Source organism: Haemaphysalis longicornis, unplaced genomic scaffold, assembly GCF_048455015.1.
Source record: "Haemaphysalis longicornis isolate Haplotype H1 unplaced genomic scaffold, Haemaphysalis longicornis Haplotype H1 scaffold_2, whole genome shotgun sequence".
Lineage (NCBI taxonomy): Eukaryota > Metazoa > Arthropoda > Arachnida > Ixodida > Ixodidae > Haemaphysalis > Haemaphysalis longicornis.
This window is the reverse complement of record NW_027526295.1, coordinates 256,397,126-256,419,768: the sequence shown is the minus strand read 5'-3', so window position 1 is coordinate 256,419,768 and position 22,643 is coordinate 256,397,126. Positions and strand designations below refer to the sequence as shown.

Below are 22,643 nucleotides of genomic sequence, written 5' to 3'. Positions count from 1 at the left end.
TTGACCCGACAGTCATGGTCAAGCGCTGGATGGCGTTCACAAAGAATGTTTTGCATTAAAAAGGGTTTGGAGGCACTTGCGAGGACGTAGGCTGTCTCAGAGCTGCAGTACTGGCTGTTCTTGGAGAGCCGCACAGTCCGGTTGCGCACCAGGCTGTTCTGCTGTTCCAAGAGAAATGCCCGGGCGGGTCCCTTGCGCTCCGTGTCCAGCGCCAGCTCGTACGAGACAGCTGTGAGACGTCCAACCAGAGCGTACACACATATGGTGGATGGGGATTTTTATGTACGCAAGCTCATAAAAGTGCAACAAAAGTGAGACACAACTTCGAACAGCATCGCACCTCATTTAATAAATTTAATGTAATGAAGTGTGCAAGTATTCGAAGCTTTAAATACCTTGGGAGTAATTTTTGCTATTCGATTCGATTCTTATTACAGTTTTACCATCTAAGTAATAGAGGATTTAGAATATTCAAAATTTATTATTATAGAACATTAAAAGTTCCGCGCAACATGCAAACTTCTAAGCTTCACCACATGGCACGCCTTTTGGGTTTTGCTTTTTGCATGGCTCCAAAGCTGTGCAAAAAAGCCTAACACCTGTAAGCCTTGCGTGAAACAAGTGTTGAAGCTGAAGTGGAAGGTTATTCAGGAGCCGAAAACAAGTTTCTTATAAAAATAGTGGCATGAGTGAGGAATAAAGTTATTACTTGTTGGCTTGCACTAAGGTGCTCGTCATACCAGTCAAATATCTTGAGTGTTGAGGAAGAAGGAAGAAAACACCCCCTTGTGTCGTCCACGATTGCAGCCAATTTGCTCTTCTTCTTTCGCCATTATAGCAACAAAGACAGAGTAAGAGTCGTCGCGGCAGCGAAGAAGCAGCAAATCGGCTGCAATTGTGTACCTAAACCATTGGTGGTCATGAAGGTTGCGTACAGCTTCGCTACTTTCAAGTCTTACGTGTTAGAGCTTCCTGCATTTTTATGGCAATGCATGCCCCATTTTTGTATCATTTCTGTGCCATCTTGTCTTAACCTTTTTGTCAAACCTTTTTTTTTAATTTTCTTGTCAAGCATTGCTATACACATTACATGAGCCCTCATATGTGTCGAGTCCTGACTGCCTAAGTTACCTTTTTTTTGTAGCTATGTTTTAGAAGCTCTGTATACACTAAAGCACAGATATTCATATCCAAAAATAATTTATTTAATTAATTTGCATCCTACTATTCCTACTCAAAAATATTTGTTTTGCAATCCCGTCTATTCATTCACGTGCAGACAGTCACCCGCATTACGTTGTTGGTGCCATGCTATAAAATGTAAAGGAGCTAGGTGCCCAAATGGACAAAAGTGTCTCTTAATTCATCTGCCCTCCACCCATTTTTATTATAACGATCCCATTATTTGCATATACAACAGCTGAAATGTTACATTAATGTTACATTGCAACTGTTACATTGCATTTTATGACCCTCATATGAGGCTCATAAAATGAAACGATTATATTTTTTGGCACAATATGAATAATCCTATCCCTGTGGTTAAGTGGAGGAACTCCCAAAAAGACTGGCACTTGTGACGGCTGCTGATTCATAATATGGTGCACAAAAATACATTCTCTTTAATTTTATCTTCAGCGCAGTATGATTGGAAGTCCGGAACTAAGCTAAAAAACATCGCATTTTTTTTATTAATCTCGTAGAGGAAAAGCACCGATGCAAAATAAAAGGCAATATGAACTTGGCATTCCTCAGTACCTACAATCAGTGCAGGTAAAATATATAAAATATACTCACCTATCGAAGGTGCCACACCTAAGCCAGAATACGTCAGGCACACAGTCATGACGAAGCTGTGAAAATGAAGAAATGAAACCTGTTAAACCCGGGAATAACATTGCAAATGTCATGCAGTCAGAAGTAACACGAGGTTTGTACTTTCATCCATAGAAGCGGTTTTGTTTTTTGCCACCATCAGAAAAACGGCTGTCATGGCCGAGAATCGGATTGGAACAATGACTTAGAAGATACAATGTGCACACGTGTAAAGAAAAAGCACACCCACCAGGGAACCTTGGTGCCATCCCTGAGAGTGCACGTAGTGGCCTCGAGGTCGACGTTGTCGCCATCGATGTTCAGCGTGGCATCCAAGTCCACCACGGGACGGCTCCTGCGAGAGACAACCACAGAGTGGGTGTAGCCCAAGCATAAAGTATGGTGTGCACGGGCTGTTGCAAAAAATGCTCCACTGCTTTCAGGTGTTGCGTGACTTCAGGTACCATGAGAACATTCCTGTATGAAAGCTGTTTCTCGTGGTTTCTGCTGTTCAGAGCAGGTTTTGAAAGAAAATTACGTTTCACCTTTATATTTGGAATGTGCTTTGAATTTATGTTTATGGTTATACCTTGAAAGGAAGTGGTCAAGATTGATGCTGTACCCATCTGCAGTACGCGTTATCATTTGCTGTGGAAAAGATTGCTACCCTAACACCCAGACTGACGTTTCGAATTTCTTGACTAAGAGATATACACTGGAACAAAAAGCTAGTACATAGAGTCCTGTATACAGAGTGACCTTTCCGGTGTCCTCCCTTAGGTGAGACAAACTACACCTGCTGGTGGTGTTTCCTTTCCATGGTGGTAAGAAGAAATTCATTCACTTGATGCCCTTTTTTTAAATTATAGATGCAAACTTCAATTCATATCAAAATAACCAAAAATGACCAAAAAACAAAAAAAAATTCACATCAGAGTTTGACTTTGCCGCCCTTGCAGCTCCTACTAAGCTGTTAAAAAACTTCTTGCCAGTGAGCAAGAGAGCACAACGCTTTTTTGCACCAAGTAAATGGCCTCTCTTCCATCATCATCAAGAGCTTGCACAAGTGGAAAAGCTAGTACACCACAAAAAAATAGCACAGGTTGCACTTGTGGTGCAAGGCAGAGCTGGGGGTCGACCTAGCCACTCCCCACACTGACAGTGGATCCCAGGAGAGAGGGAGCAGCCAGACCCCAGCAGTGCAAAGTTGTTTTGAATGGCACTGTAAAGCACAAACCATTAAAGTATGTACAGTGTTTAATTCAGAAACAATTGCTGTCATCCCTTTCATTGTCATCTTCCGACGGAACAGCTGTGTAGGCAAATCCTATTGTAGCGCGTTCTAGCCTCGTTTTTAAAATATAAAACCCGAAAACGAACAACTTTTAGTATCAAAGATTGCTTCCCCGCAAGAAGACCCTGTTTGCAGGGGTGCACCCTTTACAGGCCGCTTGCTTTGTTGTACTGGCGTCAATTCCGTGACAGGTATGACGTCGGGGAAATCTTGGTGTATCCGGGAATAAAACACTTTTGTGTTAAAAAAGTTATCATCTGATTTTCTTGTAATAGTTTTATACAGAGTTTAGCTCACAAGCAATTAACTTACCGAAGGTAAACAGCATTGTCTGAATCGTATGCTCCAACCAGCAGATCTGTAACAGTCCGGCAAATAGGAGAGAAAGACAATGAACAAAACAATTACTGCAATATGCGGACGCAGTTAATGCCATTTGGCTGATGGTATGTACGGCCAATAAAAATGACATGATAGTAGCAGTATTAGGAAGACAACTATACAAAAAACTAACCGGAGTCTTGCATTGTCAGTATACAAGCAGTTGCCATTGCCAAGTGAAACTAAAAAAGTTGTAGAGGACCCTTAAGCATATTTTTTATTAGATGGCAATGCTAAAGCATTTCTTTTAGCTAAATTTGTTGACAAAACTTCTCCTTATGTAGATGGTAAGCCTCCAACCTAACCAATGCCGATTCACTGCAGTCACTTGTTGTGAATCACTGATTGTGCTGCTGTGACACTGCCTCCACCAGATGCCCAAGGCCTTCCTGATGCAGACGCTATTGCACTCATCATTCCTTTTCTTTGCGTTTTATTTATTTTTTCTGACGTACGTGCTACGTAATGCATATGGCCTTTGAAAACACATTTTGTAGACACCAGCCAGGTGCGCCTTTTCGCCAACCTAGCCAAGAAATGCTTCAGAGCTAAAAGCACCACCAACGTGATCTGCTATGTCTAGTTTACACTTTTCTGAGGAGGAACCACAGTACCTGGATATTCGTTGCCATCCAGGTCCAGTCCACCGGCCAGCGAGAACCCGAAAGTGCTGAGACCTCGGCCGACCTGCTCAGCCTCAATGACTTGTGCAGGGGCAGACGGTTTTCCGTGGGGGTTGCCCAGGAAAATAGACACCGTGCCTCTGGAGTCTGGTCCAGCATACGGCGAGCCCACTGCGAAGTCTGTAACAAGGGTTACACGTTATCGTGCGCTGGGTGTCAATGAGTTAACTTGTTCGCACACAGATTCTTGTCCTCATGTGATACTAATCCCACTTATCTGTCTGGTACTTCTCCAGAAGTATTTCTCCAGAACTTTCTCCAGAAACTTACTGCAGGCTGCAATATTTCCGGCCTTGTAACCAAGCTCCCCTTTGTTTCAACCGCCTGATGTTGTTCCAGTCATCAGTGACCTCAAAATATCTGTGGAGCTGGAGCAACTAGAAGTCACTCACCTTGGTAGCCATCACGGTCCAGATCTCCAAGGGAGCAAAGTGACATGCCAAAGCGTCCCTTCGTCTGGTCTCCATCAAGGGCTGTCGCACGTTCGAGTTTCCTCTGCAGCGGTAAAGGAAAGAACCACGGCATGCTTATGGCATTGATCTTTTAATACGAGTGCCACGCTCCTGCAATGTAGCAGCTATTTAATCATCAATACTACTTAATCGTCTAAAGAGCAGCTCGGTACTTAACGAAAGGCTACTTAATAGTAAACGTGTCTTATCTTCTGCACCCATAGAACCTAAACTTGAACTGATTTTTTCTTGTGAGTACAGATAGGTTAGGGTCTTATTAGGCTGGCATAGGCATGTGGGAAATGCCTTATCTTTTCTGCATGGGCTTGACATCAGCCAGGCTTTGCCAAAATGCAGTCTTCTTAATTAATGAGCAGCTCTGAATCAATTTTAATGTACCAAGAAGAGCTAATTAATTTATTTTTTCCTTCATGACACGGTCCTGGGACGATCAGCACGAGCGTTAGGTGTTTTAAAAATGTCACTAAAAAGGGTGACATTGTTCTGCGCTGATTGGCTTTCCCTCGTGCAGAGCAAGTGCCACTCACCGAAGGTGCCCTCTGCAGGTAGATGTGTACGCGGCCCCTCTCGTAGCTGCCATCCTTGAGCCCCTCCTCCGTGTACAGAGGGGCGCCAATCACCAGGTCATCCAGCCTGTGAGCAGGAAAAGGCATGGTTAGACATGATACAGCTACAATAGGTACCACCCAAACTGTCAGCTTCCTTCTTGCCGGATGAGTATGCCACTTTGATATGATTTGCAGACCATAATAAACAGTCGCAAAGGGAATGGCAAAGGGAATGGTCTTGTGCACCAGGGAGTGGGCAATGTTGGCGCCATCATCTGCTAGCTTTTTCTGGCTCCAAAACTTCCACATGTGTGTTCAAGCATGCCAAAGAACTTTGTGTGCAGTTTGTGCAAGTTTGTTTCTGTTGCTGCGCAACACTCAATTGTTATAATCTTGAGCCAAGTGTGTGCACATCAAGGCGCTCTCTGAGAAGCCATGTGTCATACCCGTCTCCGTTGAGGTCCACTGTTGCGAGAGAGTAACCAAAGTAGGCACCCATCTGGTCTCCAGTGATGTTAGACAGCGACTGCAGGCGAGTGTTGTACAGGGCCACCTGTTCGACAATAATAGCAGAAGGAGGAAAAAAAGAAAACACCACACAGTTTTATGGCAATGCATAGCATTCTGTAAGCTGGGGTATTTGAAACCAAATTTCGACCCATGCTTTTTCACACTGTGAAAATAACTAGTACCACCTATGCATCTTCTATTATAACGAGCCTGCGGACGAAGTATATGTAGACAAAAAAAAACTTTTATTAAGATTATTTATTTTTTTTCCATTATCTAGCTGTTACGCATTGCCCATCAAAAGAAGGTGCGTGGTGTACTTCCTTGATCTTTCAAAACTAGGACCCAGATCCTCGTATTATGCAGTAATGTACCATTGTCGCTAATAAAGCATCATCACCACGGTGCGAAAGCAAGAACGACAGAAACTGAGACTTATTTCCTTTGAGGTTTACGGTATGGCCTTTTATGACCTTCTGCTGTGTATTCTTTGTGCAGCAGATTTTTAGTCGACCATGAAGTTCCTTATCCCCCCTTTAATATGTCGTGCGGCAACTTGTGTACACAAAAAGTACATTATACAGACAACAATACTGCTTGGCATAGTTCAGAGCTGTCACTGGAAAAGTTTCTGTTCAGGCTTCAGTTTAATCAACTTAAACGTAAATGCGACTATACAACAAATGCACATTTGACTCCAAGTGGAAATGAATTGGTAGGGTGAGACAAAATGCCCTGCTATTTTCACTGTAACTTTGTTAAATATTTTACTGCTATTTCAATAGTTATCTGTCTAATAATCATGCAAAAATCATTCAATATTCCTGTGTCATGGTTTGCTGAGTATCTGATTAAGAGCTAAATGTTTATTAGTTGTTTTAGGGCTTTGTTGTCACTGACTAATGGTTGCTTAATTAGGTTTCATTTAATATTGACATTTAATATTCACGTTGTACCATTTTTATTATTTAATAGTTCTTTCATCATAAAGATGGCACCACTTGCCTTGCCAAAAAGGCTCTCGCCACGTGGCATGCCGACGGCCACGTCGAATTCATTGCCTCCTGAAAACTTGCCCACAGCAACAGAGTAACCTGCATCGCGTCAAACGATGGCATTTGAAAACAATGAATAGAAAGTGGAAACTTTCTATTTTGAGAACAAGAAAAAAATATTCTGCAACAAAAAAAAGAGAAACAACACAATGCATGTCCAAAATAATTCGTCTAACACAATTAAATCCTCATATTTTGTCCTGTATGGCAAGATCTATGTTTGTCACTTCACACTAAACTTACTGTGTGCCTTGTTGACTGCTTCTCTAACCATGCATGAACGTAACTGCAAAACACTCTTAAGGCAAACACAAAGACCAAATACAAGTGTGGTTTATTCAAATGGTCCAATAACAATGATGCCAACGTTAATACAAACTTCAAACAATTAACTTAGATAATAAGGAAAACAGATCGAGTAGCGGCACTTTATCAGCCGCTTCATCCAGCCCTCCTGCCACATCGTGTTCGCACGATTAGTTGGTTGGCGGCAATTGTACTGGGCACCCTGTCGTTTTTCTTCTGATCATAAAATGGAGTTAATTGGTTGATAATTCTGTTTTTATGTATCCTTTATTAGTGGCTATTGGCATTCTGTGCCACGGAATTTTAAAGTTTTTGATAGCTACTTTTTTTATTTCCAAAATAAAATTCAGTGAGTTAGGAAAGGCTAGTTCTTTAAAAAAAACACGGTTGCATTTCCTCTTTATGATACCTTTACAGATGTCCGTGCTGTACAAATTTCGCTTGCGTAGAAAGTGCTTATGGGGCTTGGGAACACCTTTCTGCGCGGGATAATAAAAACTCAAGAGGCGCTCACCCAAGAAGCTGTCGTCATCTGATGACGGCGACTCGGAAGTGTTGTACTGGTTGTTCACGTCCACCAGGTCCTGCGAGAATACCTGGCCTGCCACCGCGGACGACAGCAGAACCGGGCCGCGGAATGTTACCATTTGCGCATTCACTGCACTGCGAATTATTTATGTGCCTATCTCGCAGTTGAGTACAACCTTTAAATAAATAAATTAACTTTTAATATAATAGCAAAAAACTTCAGTGCCCATGCGTTATCTGAAGAATGACCAGTCATCCTTCTGGTAGCTGGTCCCAGCTGATTTATGGCCAAATTCCCAGCTGGGCGCTGCTGGGACCAGCAGCGCCCAGCTGGGAATTTGGCCATAAACCAGCTGGGACCAGCTACCATTTTCTCTAAGGCCGGCGTAAGGTTACAGTCGCCTTGGCGGCTATATAATTGTCATGTAATTTGTTTCGAGATACATTCGATAACACAAGAGTTGGAACTGTTTTCTGTAATCGTTCCCACTCCGTGGATGGGAATGCTTCGCTGCACAACATGCAATGTGAAAAAGCCAACTTAAAAAACTAAGCTTACAATGATTTTTAAAAGTCGGCTTCACCTCAAAACACAAATGCATCGCTGGGAGGAGACTTGTTCAGTGGCACTACAAGCCGTCTCCCTAGCGCCATCTGTTTATTTTTAATGATTTTTTTCTGTGCTGATAATCGGTTTTTGCGTGGCGGAGAAACCTGCTCCATAGATAGCGTGACACGATACCAGCCGATACTGTCATTAGGACCAGCCCTAGAACAGCTCCGCTGTTAAAAGTACTAGAGCCAAACGATGGGCAGAATCATGGCGGAACGCACCTTGCCAGTACCAGCTTCCAGGGGCTCCAATAAAGAGGCGGTGATTGTCCTGCAAATTTTCGCAGGTGGATCGTTATCATCACGAACGCTATTCGCAGATATCACTCAGTCCGCAATCAAGACAACTTGGAAAGATGAACGACAAGGCCTAGCAAGCGTATACAATTTGAATGGAAAAAAATTCTTGCGCTGTGGCTCTGTGGCTCTCATCGCCCTGGGTTCAAAAATAACTAACTAATATTTGGTCAGAATTTTTTGACAAAAGGATGAGATTACTGGGGATGAGACGACTCCTCGCGTCCACGTTTCGTCTTTTTGTCGTCGTATCATCCAGCACAATACAGATAGCTACACACAAAAGCCTTTTAAAGCCGGCTTCCGTTTATGCGCAAAAGCATTGCTGAGAACAGGTGTTTTCAGAAGCACTTTAATCAGTTTTGTATCAAAATATGATGGCCCACGGTCCTTTACTGATGTAATTAGCACGCGCCTTCGGTTCCGGATGGGCGCACCACTTTTCGAGGTAACTAAAGAATCAGGGCTAGAATTCATTGACCCCGGAGGGGGAAGTAGACATTCCCACTGCTTGTAGCTCCAAAACTCGCTTACAAAGGCAAAAATAACTCTAAAAAACGAATAGCGAGGCTTTAAAGAATGAACACGTGTTGTTTTAGACGCAGGTTACAGAAAACAACTCAAATTTCTTATTGAAAATTTCGCACGACGGCCCGATCGCGCATTTATTTGTAGCTTACTTTACGTAAAAGTCCTCGATAATGTTTCTCCCAGCTTTGTCGTATACATACACAAGTTGCGGCCTCCACACCCGGTGCTCTCCGCCAACGTCTTGATTTAGTTATCTATATCCTCCGAAGCTTCCGTTGCTGCCGGAAAGGACGTATCCGCGGCGAACGTGCGTATCGGTTTGGCCGCAAACACGCGCGTGTTTTGGCGCAACGGATCAGGAGAAGCCTGACTCCAACTTCACTTAATCGAAGGGATTTCTTTGGCGGTCGGCGGTGAAGCCAATATAGCCAGTTTGCGCTTGCAAGACAAGCTTATGAAACATACATAACTAGCGTTACCTTCTGATAAACAAAACGAACAAAAATTGTGCCCGTTGATCTCTTGTCAAACTAATCTGAAGATTTATTCGTAGGCCGAAGGTTGAAGCAAATACGTATGCGTTGCAAGACAAGTTTATGGTTCGATCAGTTACGCGAGAGGTCTTCTGGTCAACGGAACAAGAAAAAAAATGTTCACATTGATCCCTGATCAAACGAATGTTAAACTTTGAGGATTAGGGGTGAACGTGCGCTCTTTTGCATAACACTGGGGACGTGATGAATACCGAGCGGTGACGTCACAAGCACAAGGCCACGGCCCCGGTCCTGTAGCATTTGATTTATGTGCCTGAACCATTATTTTTACTGCCGCGCGCTAAACTTTGCGTAGCAAAGTTCATGCTTAAACTAGTTTATTTTGCTCAATATTAATTTATTTTTAATTAACACTCAAATGCACAAAGTAAAAGGTGCAAGGTGAAGTGGAAAGGATGAACACCCTTGGTTCCTATGAATACGCAGAAAGTTGTGCAAGAAAACAACAAGAAAGCAAGAATGCAGTCTTCGCTGCGTCTGACGCAATCATTACCTTTGAAATGGCTGCGGAGAAGCCGGCTTGGCAGGAGCCCTGCCTGTGATAACCCCAGGCGGCTGCAGCAGAGGTAAGAGGGTTTAGCGTTAAAGGGAAAGTCCGGTGGGTGGGGGCCGCCTCGACTCACAGGTCTTGCAGGGCGAGTACTCTTGAAAGCCCGTGAAGGAGCTCTGCGACACGAAGCACGTGCCCACGGGCTCGCGTCGCCGGTGGTTCACCGAGAAGTACACGTAGCGGGGGGCGCATGCCTATACGCGCGGAGGGAAGAAGAACCACGCGTGTCCGAAATTTCATCTCCTCTATGAACAAGTGGTACAATGCACTCAGTTCTTTCGGCAGTCAGACCCCAAGGAACGTTGCTCCCGGTGCCTAAAAACGTTTTCTTTGTCTTTTTACGATAGTATGAGCGGCAGGCAAAGCATTCGTGTGATTGAGACTCTTCGTATTTGCCGCCAAGCAGGGAGAAAATGTTGCGCGCTTCACCACACTGTAGCTTTCGTTGCATAGTTGACAGAGCTATCTGAGGGTTAATGAAAAAAGATGCTTTCAGGATGCAGGAACTGGGATTTACTTACGCAACTTAGGAGGAGTAGACTCATTTATTTCTGGAGCTGTCCCTCGTAAAGCGCCGAGCGATCTTTATGGGGCCCTTAATTTTTGTACAAGCTGTGTAAAGCCTACACCATGACCTAAAAGTCCTGCTGCTTATTTCACGAGCATCATACGTACGAATGATGCGAAATATTCCGATTGATGTTGTGCATGACGCGCCACAATATAATTAACTTCATTTATTCCTGTTTGCAGATTTATTCATGCCAAGCGGTAATGCCTTTCAGCATAAGTAACTCCCACGGTTCAACTACACCAATTAGCAATGTGGCAAAGAGCGTGATCACCAACCACAATGTGTCCATTTTCACCGGAGCTGTGCAGTGTGGCACCAAACCACTGCCCGGACTTGTCGTCCGTCCTCTCCAGGCCCCCACGTACCGGCACCTCGGTTGGCCCTGCACCCGGGGGATGAGGCCATTCGGCCTCAGTTCACGTTCGCCGTTACGTGCTGGCAGTCGATCGAAACAGCAGGAAGATAGAGTGCGAAAAATTTTAAAATAAACAATGAGCGCCACTTCTTCCACCCGCTCCCTCACAGACTCCTGCTCCCTTACAACCATGTAAATTTCTTGACATCCTAGCCCTCCTATAAAGGTGTGAAACGGGCGTCATTAAAGTGTCTCAAGGTGATTACACCTATTTTTGGGGTAGTGTTAACACCCTTTTACCGACCTCTGGGTAGAGGAAGGGTGGCGATGCACTGCACACATTTTTTTTGTGCGTTTGAAAAGTGTGGAATTGGTACTATTTAATAGTTAAGATTAGGGTCACGACGTATTAATCATAAAAATTGCCGTGCTTTTCAAACTGCGCATTACTATTTAATGTATCCGTCACGCTGCATGCTGACCTGTACATGCATAGAGTCAGATTGTAGAACAGAGACGTACGCGACGAGGGATTCCGTAAGGACACATATCAAAGGTGGGTATCTACTCTGTCATACCCCCCTATTATGTCGACATGCTTGCTCACCTGTCACGTGGTTAGTGTTTGTGCATGTTTAATGTATGCGTGCATCTGTGCCCTTATCTGTGCTACCACACATTCATAATTAGGATGTGTATACGGCACTCTAAAATTTTGCCTTGAGTGCCCTGCAACACTCTTTCCTGTCCAAACACCTTCAAAAGGTTCTCCAATTGGACAACATATTTACACTCTTACTGTTCGATGAAAGCGTAAAAAAAGTTTAGTGTGTAATTCTTGCAGCTCAGCTCTATCATCTACCCGGTTGCGGACGTATTACACACATTAATCGATTACGACCAGGTCTCGAATTTTGCTGTTTTTTATTGCCATACTTTGATGTGGATCTATAAAATAAAAAAAATCCCCAGTGACCTGAAACGCCCCCCCCCCCCCCCCCCCCCCTTGGGGCCCCCATAGTCGATCTCCTCCCCTCACTACTCATTTCATCTCATTTTTTTTTTCGGGCGACTTCAGGAAGATCAGTTCCTTAAGAGTACATACAACAAATATGAGAGCCTGTTCTATGCACAATTCGTGCTGTAGGTTAACGCAAGTTTATGGCGGCTCCCATAAAAGGGTAACGAGCTATTCAAAGCAGGCGAAGTGTGAAGCGTAATCAACCGCGAGGGAACTGTACCTGCCCGGGTGGTGAGTGCTTGACCTGTGCCTGACGGGAGAACAGGTGGGAGACATGCGTAAGTAAAATAGAACGTACGTGAGCGAAAATTGCCAGAAGAAAGAGAGGTAGAGGTGGTACGAGAGAGGCATAAAACAAGCAATAGGTTAATGTCTTCTCGTGAACTGGCGAACCAATAAAATGCAACTGGGGCATGCGCCTTGGGTACGCTCTGTAAGAAGTTTTCAAGCCATCAAAACCACCGAACACACGAGAATTCGGCAGGGACGACCAGCGAGATGCAAATAAATACCTGAGCACCAGCGTTTCGACGCTTTTGGTCATTTTTCGATATGAACAGATTAATTTCAGTTTACCACGACAAGGGTGGCTGCCATTTGAGCCTCCATGATGACTTCTCAGGCACGGGATGACAGATTGGGCGGCCGTTGATGTAGGCACTCGCATATAGGTATACATACACGTACCGAGCTGGTCGAAGGGCAGCGCCTGACAGCTTCCGGCCACCTCGGTGCTACAACGAAACACGGCACCGCCTCTGTCCACGTTGGGCTGCTGCGTCTGGGCATCGGGAGCGCCCACCAGGAGCCTGCGCACATGCACGGCCGCACACGCGCTTACAGGAGAACACGTACAGGCACGGAGGGATAGGTGAAGGTCATTACAAAAAATTACTTACGCAGGTCATTACTTGCCAGGGACATTACGAAAAAATTCCCTGAGAACCACAAAATAAAACCGTGGTTACTGTAAAGTAGGGTTCAGTGTCTCCGGTTTAAACTAAAAAACGGTAAATGTCTGCCGAATCGAGTTTGCAGAATTTGGTTCTAGCCAAAAAAAACACCGTACAGTTTGCATCGCCAACCACAGTCTATCGTCCTGCTTACAAAGCGCCGTTGAATACATCACCGCGGTAGTGTGTTAGCGACATGGCAAGCAAAGCACACTCTTTGTTAGCACGTACAGGTTGACGTGCATGACGTTAAGCCTAACTTAACCAGAGCGTCGCAGTTTCGAGTCAACGTTTGCGCAAGCGATTCGAACTGTTTGCCGTATAGTACTTAATTTATTACTAAGGGTTGGAGTATACTGTTTGACGTTTCTTTAGTGTCTTCCGCATGACGTGCGAGATCGTTCCTCTGGTAGCCCAGCTACTGCCAGCCGCGCGTTGGGCACGAGTTCGCTTCTGTCAGCGGCAGGCTCGTACCCCTTGAAATTTGTTTTCAACAGCCATGAAGGCCGAACTCAATGACGAAGAAACTTGACGAAGAACGCGTATTTTGAATGCTTTGCATTTAAAATAAAAATCGCTACAGCAGTGGTTTTCAAACTCCAGGAAATCCGCGAAGCACGCCACAAAGCTCTTCCTCCCGTCCATTCTTTTCTCCGTTTTATCAAACCTTGTTAACCATGCAAAAAGGTGGTTTTGCTGCATGACTTGTGCGTAGCGCAGGCTTTAATGTTGGCTTTTTGCACAGCACGCGAGGTATGCGAAAAAGCCAGACACACAAAAAGGCAGCATATATATGTGTTCGGGGACTTTTATCTGCAAGAGCAGATTGTGTGAAAATTTCGCACGGAACATCAAAAAGTCAGACACAAACGACAATCATCTAATAAACACGTGGGCGATTTTACTGCGAGCGCAAAGTGTTCTACATTATGACACGGATTAGAAAAGTTCGTTGTGAGGTTCGCCATCGCAAGGGGTTCCCGGCACACTCGTCCATGAGAAAAACCCCGCGGATCGGTTTTCCCGCAAAGCGATGTGTGTGGAGTAGCAGTAAAGTTGGTTTGGTTGGCCGAGTCAACTGTGAGAAAAAGCCAACGTTGATCAAAAACAATCGAGTGCAAAGTTATACCGCGTGCGGGTGAGCATCTAAAAATTTGCAGAAATTCAGAGAATTGTCCACTAACAGTCTAATGCCGCTTGTCTAGTGTGAGTTCTTTACAGCCAATTTATTGTTTTTTTTTAATTCTGTCCGACCAATTATCTGCATTTACGCTGTTAAAGCGATTAAAGATTAAACTTTTGCGAAACCTGCATGTTTGTGGAAATGCAGGTCGTTAATTACACGGTCCTGGTTATGGGTGTACTTCGCAAAAAAATGCTAAGAACTAAAATTCAAACGTGTAGGCGACTTAAGATTGCGAAAGAGCTTTGTACACAACCCGAGCTGGCGGTCAGGGGACGCTCGTACGCAGAGAACTCTAAAGGCGACATCCACCCATTGACGATAACAAATGCATGTGTCGCGGCGCCAGCGAGCCGTCAGGAGTAATGAATGCCGCTGTAGCGCTAATGAATGCCCAATGACGCCAGCGCTCGTAATGAACGAGCGCTGACAACGGCGCTGCCACCGCGATCAAAAGGACGGGCCCATTGTGCTACCGGCTCCGACGGGTCGCGGACGTATGTTTGTTCCGCGGAGAAGAGGGGCACTCTGTTTTTATCAAGGACGTTTGCCAATTGTTTGATTCGTTGAGGGTAATTGCGCGATTCTCGGGGCAGGAGAGGAGGCCTCCCTAAAGGGGCCGGAGAGATGCTTTAATTGACGACGTTCGGCACTGCACATTAGTGCCAGGATCAGGGCCCCGGGCTTCCGCATTCCAGTCGTTTAAAAGAGCGCGATCACTATAGCTGTTCGCATTATAGTCTCCTAAGTGTGTGGGCGTGCATAGGGAGGGGGAGAACGGGTAAGGGGAAATGTAATTTGTACCCCTTTTTTTGTTATCCGTAGCTTCTCTGCTGCTCAAATTTGTCTCATGTCAGTATTATTTAACAACCAGCATTTTCCATCGCATGGCTGTAAGAGCGGTTAAAAAAAGAATAAAAAAGTAAACCTGTTGATGCTGCAGTGGTTTTACGCAAGCCACACTACCCTAAATTTGCACTCGTTTTCCAGAAAAATTTAATTTGGCGATTTCACTCACCGAAGCTACACCTCGGCTATGAGGCCGGGCTACGAATTAATTTTGACTACCTGAGGACATTTAACGCGTGCCGAAAATTTCGACGCGCGGACATTCTCATTTTTCACCTCCACTAGAAAAATGGCCGCTGCGGCCGTGACCGTATCCGCAACCCACTAGCACAAGGCCTAGCCTATGAGCCACCGCGTGTGATTTTAAGCCCAGTTACTGCACAACATTTGTGCCCTTTAGCTCGAGTAAAACCTTAATATAAAATGGTTGGCATTTTTTCCTGAAGGTAACCGTATGTAATTATGTTCCGTAACACTGAGTGTCGATTCCTGGCAAGGCCACACATGTCGTCGATGTGATTAATTTCGTCATTAGAATTTATTTTTGCTGCAATGGCGGTCTGAAAAGACGCTAACTTTGGAGTAAGTTTCGACAGCGCATGTTCAAACAGAATGGCCGAGAGAGCACGGAGAAAATGCTAGACGTCCTCCTGCCAGTGAACAGCTATATATAATATCCAGCTGATGTTCAATTCGTGGGAATCACCCACTTGCTCAGCTGGTGGGAAAAGCCGTGCCCCAGATTTTCGTAGCCAGAACCAGCTTGTCAAAACTGTCATTCGCTAAATGTGGCCGCAAACCTCTAATTAAAATAACCATTTACAAACTACAAACCCTAAAACACCAGGTTTTTAAAAACGACTAACTCTACATGCCAACCGCGTTAAAATTTCATTTCTCATTCCCGTGACATGCTCATGCAGGGTAGGCAACATCCGCATGCACTTGCCGGACAACATACGCGCACAGGGCTGAAAACACACTCACACACGTGCGCGCGCGCGCACGCACGCACGCACACACACACACACGCGCGAAGTTGTACAAACACGTGTCGTAACATGCGCACTCGCGCGTAAATATTCGTACGCATGTGCATGCACAATGTCATAGCGGTACAGGCATCGAAAATCTTCCCCATGGGCTAAGCATTTCGGCGTATACGGCATAATTTGTAATCCTCAGATAAATGCGTTTCTTGCGCTTTTCCGCTAGAAAAGAATGATCATACGACATAATCAATCGGGCGGACGGAGAAACTGTCAGAATAGAAAGAAAGAAAGAAATTAGTGCACTGCGATCAACTGCCGTTTTTTTTTGTGTGTGTTATTTTTGTTATTTCTCAATTTGTTCTAACAGCACGTTCACAACAGTACAATGGTGCGTTGAAAGCCCGATTGATTGACTGACGCAAGCATTTATTGCAAACCCGGAGGTCGTGCATGGGAAGCGAAGGGATAGGAAGGCAGCCAAAGTCAAATTAAAGATATTTGTCAGACAATTTAATGTCCATAGTGCTGAAGCTCTTTCCCGGATGGGTAGTCAATGACGGACTAAACTAATTTCACGAGGACACTGCTTTTACCATAGCTTAGTGCTTCAAGGAAATCATGATCTTGATATGTAAGACGAGTACGTGTCTGGGGAAGATATGAAACCATTCTTGTCGTTTCAGCGCAAAGCGCCAGAATTCACGACCTCTTCTGGAAAATTAAGACGCGAAGCGTGAAACATCCACTGGCCCATGTAAGGGCGGTGTTGTGCGTGCATCTCAATCCTCAATCTGCAAAAAAAAAAAAAAAGCGCGTGATAACGGAGGATATTTTCCGTCTCACTTCGTGTCTTTGTAACGTAGAAACCAGCTGCGCACTTCGAAAGGGCGTAAAATAGACAAGAAGCCCGGAAAAAGAGATCCCACGCCCTCCAAATTGCGCACGCAGCCGTCACTCTGGTTGCTGTCGTATATCCCTCGCCAGTTGCAACGTCACCGAGAGCGCGCCTTCAGAGCGTGCGCGCGAGATGACGGCATATCGCGGCCGTTCTAGACACCTCCGGCGCCTCCAGACGGGCCTGGAAGTCCTCCTGCGCTGTTGTCGGCGGTGGCGGGGCAGCAACCTGGGAGCCACGCCACCACCTCCCGGCGTGCGATAACGGTCTCTGCCGCCGCCAACCGACGGGCCCTGCCAAGAACCCTGGCCGGAAACGCAATGCTGGCTGACCTCAGCTTTTTGGGGGATCGGTCTCCGCTGCCAGCCGCCGCTGCCGATGTTGTCAGTGAGTTACTGCACGCGCGCCACGGGGTCTCGTTAGCCCCGTTTTCGCAGGCTGGGCCACACCGAGCCGAGTTCCGGTCCGGGATGTATGAATGAACAATGTTAGGGCCGCTGCGTTTCTGCGGCTCTACGTTGTATACGCCGTCACCACCTAGGGAAAGAAAGACCCTTGTCATATAAAATCGTCCGGAAAAAAATGTATGAAGAGAGCAGCGAAGAAATGCGAACAGCATCTGGAATAGATAGCTTGGATACTGGAGCGCTTAGCGTGGAGCTGAGCATAAGCTTGCGGGTTCGATTCCCGGCCGCGGGTGCAGCTCTTCGACGGAGGCAACAAACAAAGTAACTATGTGTGTACAGATTGCAACCCAGGTACAGGAACCGCAGGCAGCCTAAATTATTCCGTACCCATCAACGACCAAGCTCCTCGCTGCCCAGCTGCGAATACCTCCAGCGCGTTGAAACAGTGTAATCCAGGACTATCTTGCCTCGTACAGAGCCCAGGGTCCTGTACAGGCAACGCGAGGAGGAGGAGGAGGAGGAAAAACTTTATTAATGTACAGGACAGAGTCAAAGGGAGGGACAGTCGGTTAAGCCTCTATAGCGTGGGTGGTGTTCCTCAGTCCGGGATCCCAATGGTCGAGGCCGCCGCCCGTGCCCGCTGGACGAGAGCCTGCTGAGACTCCAGGTCCGAGCAGCGGGACAGGGCCGCCTCCCAGCCCTCCCTCGTTGGCTTCCCTTTGCCTATTATCCCTGGATTATATCCCTGGATTATACCATATGATATGTATCTGCCCACTGACCGCAGAAATTGCACGAACCCCAGAAGAACGGGTTGATGTGTTTGAGCCTTGCGGGGCTGTAGAATGAGCCCGTCGGCAGCCGGCGAAGATGGCGCTCCTCAGTTCTATCCAGGCCCTTGGCGGGCACCGGGAACGCCTGCCTACCGAGGCGCAGGCATGGTGTGAAAATCTCTTCCCACGTTTTATCAATGAAGAAACCAGAGTCAGGTAAACACCGCCTAGATAAAAAAGCTCCACACCCTACGCCTGCCGTCTTATTCTTGCTGCCGTGCTAGCAGTGGCTCATTTGCCCGCTGCTTACCGATACTTACGTTTGTGTTCCGAATGATGAACACGATTAAGTTTACGTTCCTCACAATTAAGAGTATATATCTATAACTAACTGGGCTATTTCTTTTAGCTTGCACTATGGCTACGCGGATTGACTACATGCACAGTGTGGCCGGGTCAATAAATTTGATGGTACACTGGCTGCACTAATTCTTCTCGCCATCCTGTCCGCGACAATCCGTAGCGCCTCAAGATACTGCGCAACACCTGAACTAGCTATCAGAATGAGGTCGGCCTGGCCGGCTCCTATAGCAAGGTTTTTTTTTTTTTTTTTAACCATTGATTGATACTGAATAAAAGTTTTTTTATCATCATCGTACCCTGTCGGGCGCATTTGCATGTAAATTTCTTGTTCTTCTATTTCAGGAAAAAGGTACTAATCATTATCAAGTTATTTCTCTCCGTAAATTCAATGATTGTGTCTCCTTGACAATTGCAATTAATTATTCTAACGTTTCCCACTACAGGTTCGCCTTCTAGCTTCTCTCGTACGTTTGTGCCAGCCAAAGGCTTCTGTGGGGATCGAGTGCTGCGCTTGTACTTATTCCCTGTTGATTTTACGTACTCGTAAAAATTGTCAACAGCACCATCCTAGCAATAAGACGTTGGCGCGTAATAGTACAACGAGTACCTTTAACTTGTGTCCCCTGTTTAGCTTGGTCCCATCGGCCGCTAGTATTGTAAAATTCTCCCATATTCCCTGCTATCGCTTTGTGGATCAAGAATCCTGCTCCCAGTGCCCTACTTTTCGGATCCTCTCGGTAAGTAAAACTATGCCAGGTATTCAACACCTCAAAACTCTCAGATCCCAGCCTCGCGGAGCCCTACGATGTCCCATGAAATGCCTAGAAAATCATCTACCTGAAAGTCCAGCGAATACCTTCATTTGACAGATATCCTATAGGGTTAAACTTTGCCAGGTTCAAGTTCGGTATTTCTTAGAGAGATACAAAGGCCTGCCATTTACTCTATACTTACCATTTACATCAGCGCAATGGTGGCGACTCGGCTATGAGGCTTTCTTGTTATCTAAAGGTAATGTTCGCATGACGTCACTACGAGATCACGCGACCACGGCTTCGGTTCCGTCAGAAGAATATGGCAGACCATAACTGCGGTTGCGAAGCGTTCACGCATGGGGTTGTAATCAGAACCCATACCTACCATATGAGCACTGGGAGAGAGCACTGTCCAGCGCGGATCCTGACAACCAGCATTGGCTTGTGAAGAGAGCCTAAAAACCGGACGGTCTCAAAAAGATCTTGGGATAAGTACTCTTCACCGAGGCTAACTGCTCCGTATATACGTTTATTCCTCCTCCGCCTCCTGGCAGCACGAATATAGATACGGGCTTCTCCGGCCTGATTGCGACAACAGGATGAGATGGGCGCCGAAGGGTCAGCTCAATCTACAAGTAGACGGCGTGTAACCTATTAAGAGAACCGAAGATTACGACGCCATAGAAAGGTGGCAGGAAAGGAGAACTTGCAGGGTTGATACGTAACCGAAACGTTATTTATTATTTCGTTCCCGAACTAAACCAAAAAATACGTTTCTGGTTTATTTATTTATTTATTTATTTATTTATTTATTTATTTATTTATTTATTTATTTATTTATTTATTTATTTATTTATTTTGTTTGTTTGTGTGTTTGTTTACATGCCTACATTATCCTAAGTCATTGTTGTAAGGGGGTGCTGTACATGAATAAGCACAAACATTCCGAAACCCGGCATAATAATAACGAAAAATTATAGCCTTTCCACTCAATGTGAAAGCTGTCGGAAGTATTCACCATAATGGGCTGTAGCATCGTTATCCGCTCACTGATGCCACCCAATGAATTTCCCGCCTTCGCAATGCTCGCGCACCCCTGCTGAAACTGCTCCAGCGGGAGTTCTGTTTTTTTAAGTGCGAATGCACTTCTTAAGCGACCCTGAACCTGCGTCCACCGGCGATGTCCGCGCTTGTGCGAATGCGCCGCTGACATGGCACATACCCACGTGGGGGATTGGCCAGGAATCTCCTCGTCTTCCTTGGCAAAGGGGGGAGATGGGCGCGCGCTGCCTGGCCGCTGACATAGCACATACCCACGTGGGGGATTGGCCAAGAATCGGGCGTGAGAAGGGCTAATGCACCCGCTTAAAGGAGTACTGACACGAAATTTCAAAGCTGAGATCCGCTCTAGCAATCAAGTACAACGACAACACAACTAGGTGTCTGTGAATAAATGCATCTTTCTTTCTTTGCAGTTGTGTGTGTGTGTGTGATCTCTCTTTCACGAACATTACCGAACCGCGCAAAATCAACTCGTGCATTCGCACTTTCACATTCTTCCCCTCGGGGAAATGCGGGGAATTTTTCTTGCTTGCTTTTCCTTCCGCACGCCGGCATTGCACTGTGACTTTTTTTCGCTTACTATCGCAAAAACCAAACCAACGAGCGTTCCCAACTAAATGAACGCGGGCGCTGCCGGTTAATAACGTATATTTTGCCTCAAATGTACATACATATTTCTTTGCGCTAAACAATGGGTAGATGTATGACAAGCGTCAGTGGTTCACGAGTTTCGAACGCTTGTGGCTCTATGAACCACTTGGCTTTCGAAGCCTCTAGATTACGCCGCGACGACAGCCGGTATACGACGGAACGCCGTGCACATGTGGCTCTACTTGGGTCCAGCTAGCGAGCTGCGAGCCCCTAAAGTGATCTGCACTATAAAAAATGCAATGCTTGGCTTTAGAAGAGCATCATACACGTATTACAGCGAAAATAGCAGATTAATGCGGCGCACTCAATAAAATCAGCTACAAGACACGCTACGCTTGTACGCAAGCGCCGCCAGAGCGCAGCAATTAACTCAATTCTCAATTTTTCTTGCAGGCTAGTACGAACCGCTATGTGCCGTTACGAACCGTTCTTTCCGGAACTGAACCGTAACGGAACGATTATTTACGGAACGAAACAGAAACCGGAACAAAAAATTGGCCGCGTATGTGCTCCTTTCGTTGCAAATGTCGACAAAAGACGATAGTATTTCGTCGACAATTGCCAAGTAGATGCGTCCCTTCGCTTTTTCGCTCACCTCTTATGCTGTTCCTCTCCCGTCGCACTCCTCCCGAGATAAACACGCTAGAGGCTGGCTCAAGTCAATTTAAATTTACCGCGTTCTAGTGCTCCAGGCCGGGTGCCTCTATGCCAGCGTGCCGTATACGGCGGAGTCGCGCGTGGATAGAGCCGCTTTGTAATTCAACAAGTATAGAACCACATTTTCTTACTTCACGTGCGTTCCAAGCGGAACGTGGAACCTATCTAGTGAAACCTTTCGTAACTGTTTCCGTTTGATTTCTTAAAATGCCGCCAAAAGTTATAGTGATGCGGTCGACAGCAGTCGTCGGAGTGAGTTTTTTTTTTCTGCAGTGGACATAGTGTTTCATTCGCTATCGCAAAAATCAAGCATTCATAAATGAACACTGCAAAAATCTCTTCTGCACTGATTTGATGCCTCATATTTGCGTAATGTCTTGTTCAACAACGTTGACAAGTATGAACATTGCCACCGGACTTAGGCGTTTAGATTTGGCTGTGGGTATAAACGACTATTGCACAGCATCTATTTTACTTTGGCCAGCTGGCTAAATCGATTGACAGACAGACATACAGACAGACAGACAAAAAGTTCCCCGCTCAAGTAGCCCAACAAAGACTATCTTTGAAAACATTTCGTTCTGACACCCTGGTCCCGACTTTTTTTTTTTTTTTTTCAGGCACAAAAATGTTTTCTCTGTGTTCTACTAAATTCTATGGCTCCCCTAAGCCCATGAACGAAAAATAGAGCTGGTAGTGCAAGTAATTATGAGGCCAATGATTGAAGACATCTGGCAATTAAAAATGTTATTTTGAGCGGAAAAAAATTCCCTGTTTTCCGAAATTCTATGACCACATGTGCCTACAAGCAAAAGATAAACTCCGCAGTGCAAATGTTTACAGATTTACAAGCCTGGTGATACAACTAGGGCCTCGGGTTCTTTTAGCCTCAACGTCATAATTTCGTGTTCACTAGATAGAGCTTTTTATTCTTTGTAGCGTCCGGCTCCTCTAAAACGCTACAATGGTGATGTATATCAAAAAATTCACCCTTGAAGGGCAATTCCCCCCAAAAC

At 45.5% G+C, this 22,643-nt stretch overlaps 1 protein-coding gene across 2 annotated transcripts in view; it reads right to left on the bottom strand.

Annotated features, from left to right (window-relative positions):
- The window catches only part of LOC144170452 (integrin alpha-PS2-like), a 66,024-nt gene that overhangs the window by 16,478 nt on the left and 26,903 nt on the right, over nt 1–22,643 (bottom strand). The window contains exons 2-17 of one of the 2 annotated variants that reach the window (XM_077700267.1): nt 12,775–12,896; nt 12,308–12,337; nt 10,987–11,093; nt 10,211–10,331; nt 10,081–10,142; nt 8,428–8,476; nt 7,580–7,666; nt 6,710–6,798; nt 5,641–5,747; nt 5,174–5,279; nt 4,566–4,668; nt 4,105–4,293; nt 3,422–3,467; nt 2,066–2,170; nt 1,798–1,853; nt 81–229 (exon numbers count right to left, since the gene is read on the bottom strand). In XM_077700267.1, coding sequence (XP_077556393.1) covers nt 81–229; nt 1,798–1,853; nt 2,066–2,170; nt 3,422–3,467; nt 4,105–4,293; nt 4,566–4,668; nt 5,174–5,279; nt 5,641–5,747; nt 6,710–6,798; nt 7,580–7,666; nt 8,428–8,476; nt 10,081–10,142; nt 10,211–10,331; nt 10,987–11,093; nt 12,308–12,337; nt 12,775–12,896 — 1,528 coding nt within the window. The remainder of the gene's footprint in view (nt 1–80; nt 230–1,797; nt 1,854–2,065; nt 2,171–3,421; nt 3,468–4,104; nt 4,294–4,565; nt 4,669–5,173; nt 5,280–5,640; nt 5,748–6,709; nt 6,799–7,579; nt 7,667–8,427; nt 8,477–10,080; nt 10,143–10,210; nt 10,332–10,986; nt 11,094–12,307; nt 12,338–12,774; nt 12,897–22,643) is intronic. The other variant, XM_077700268.1, reaches the window with a different exon arrangement.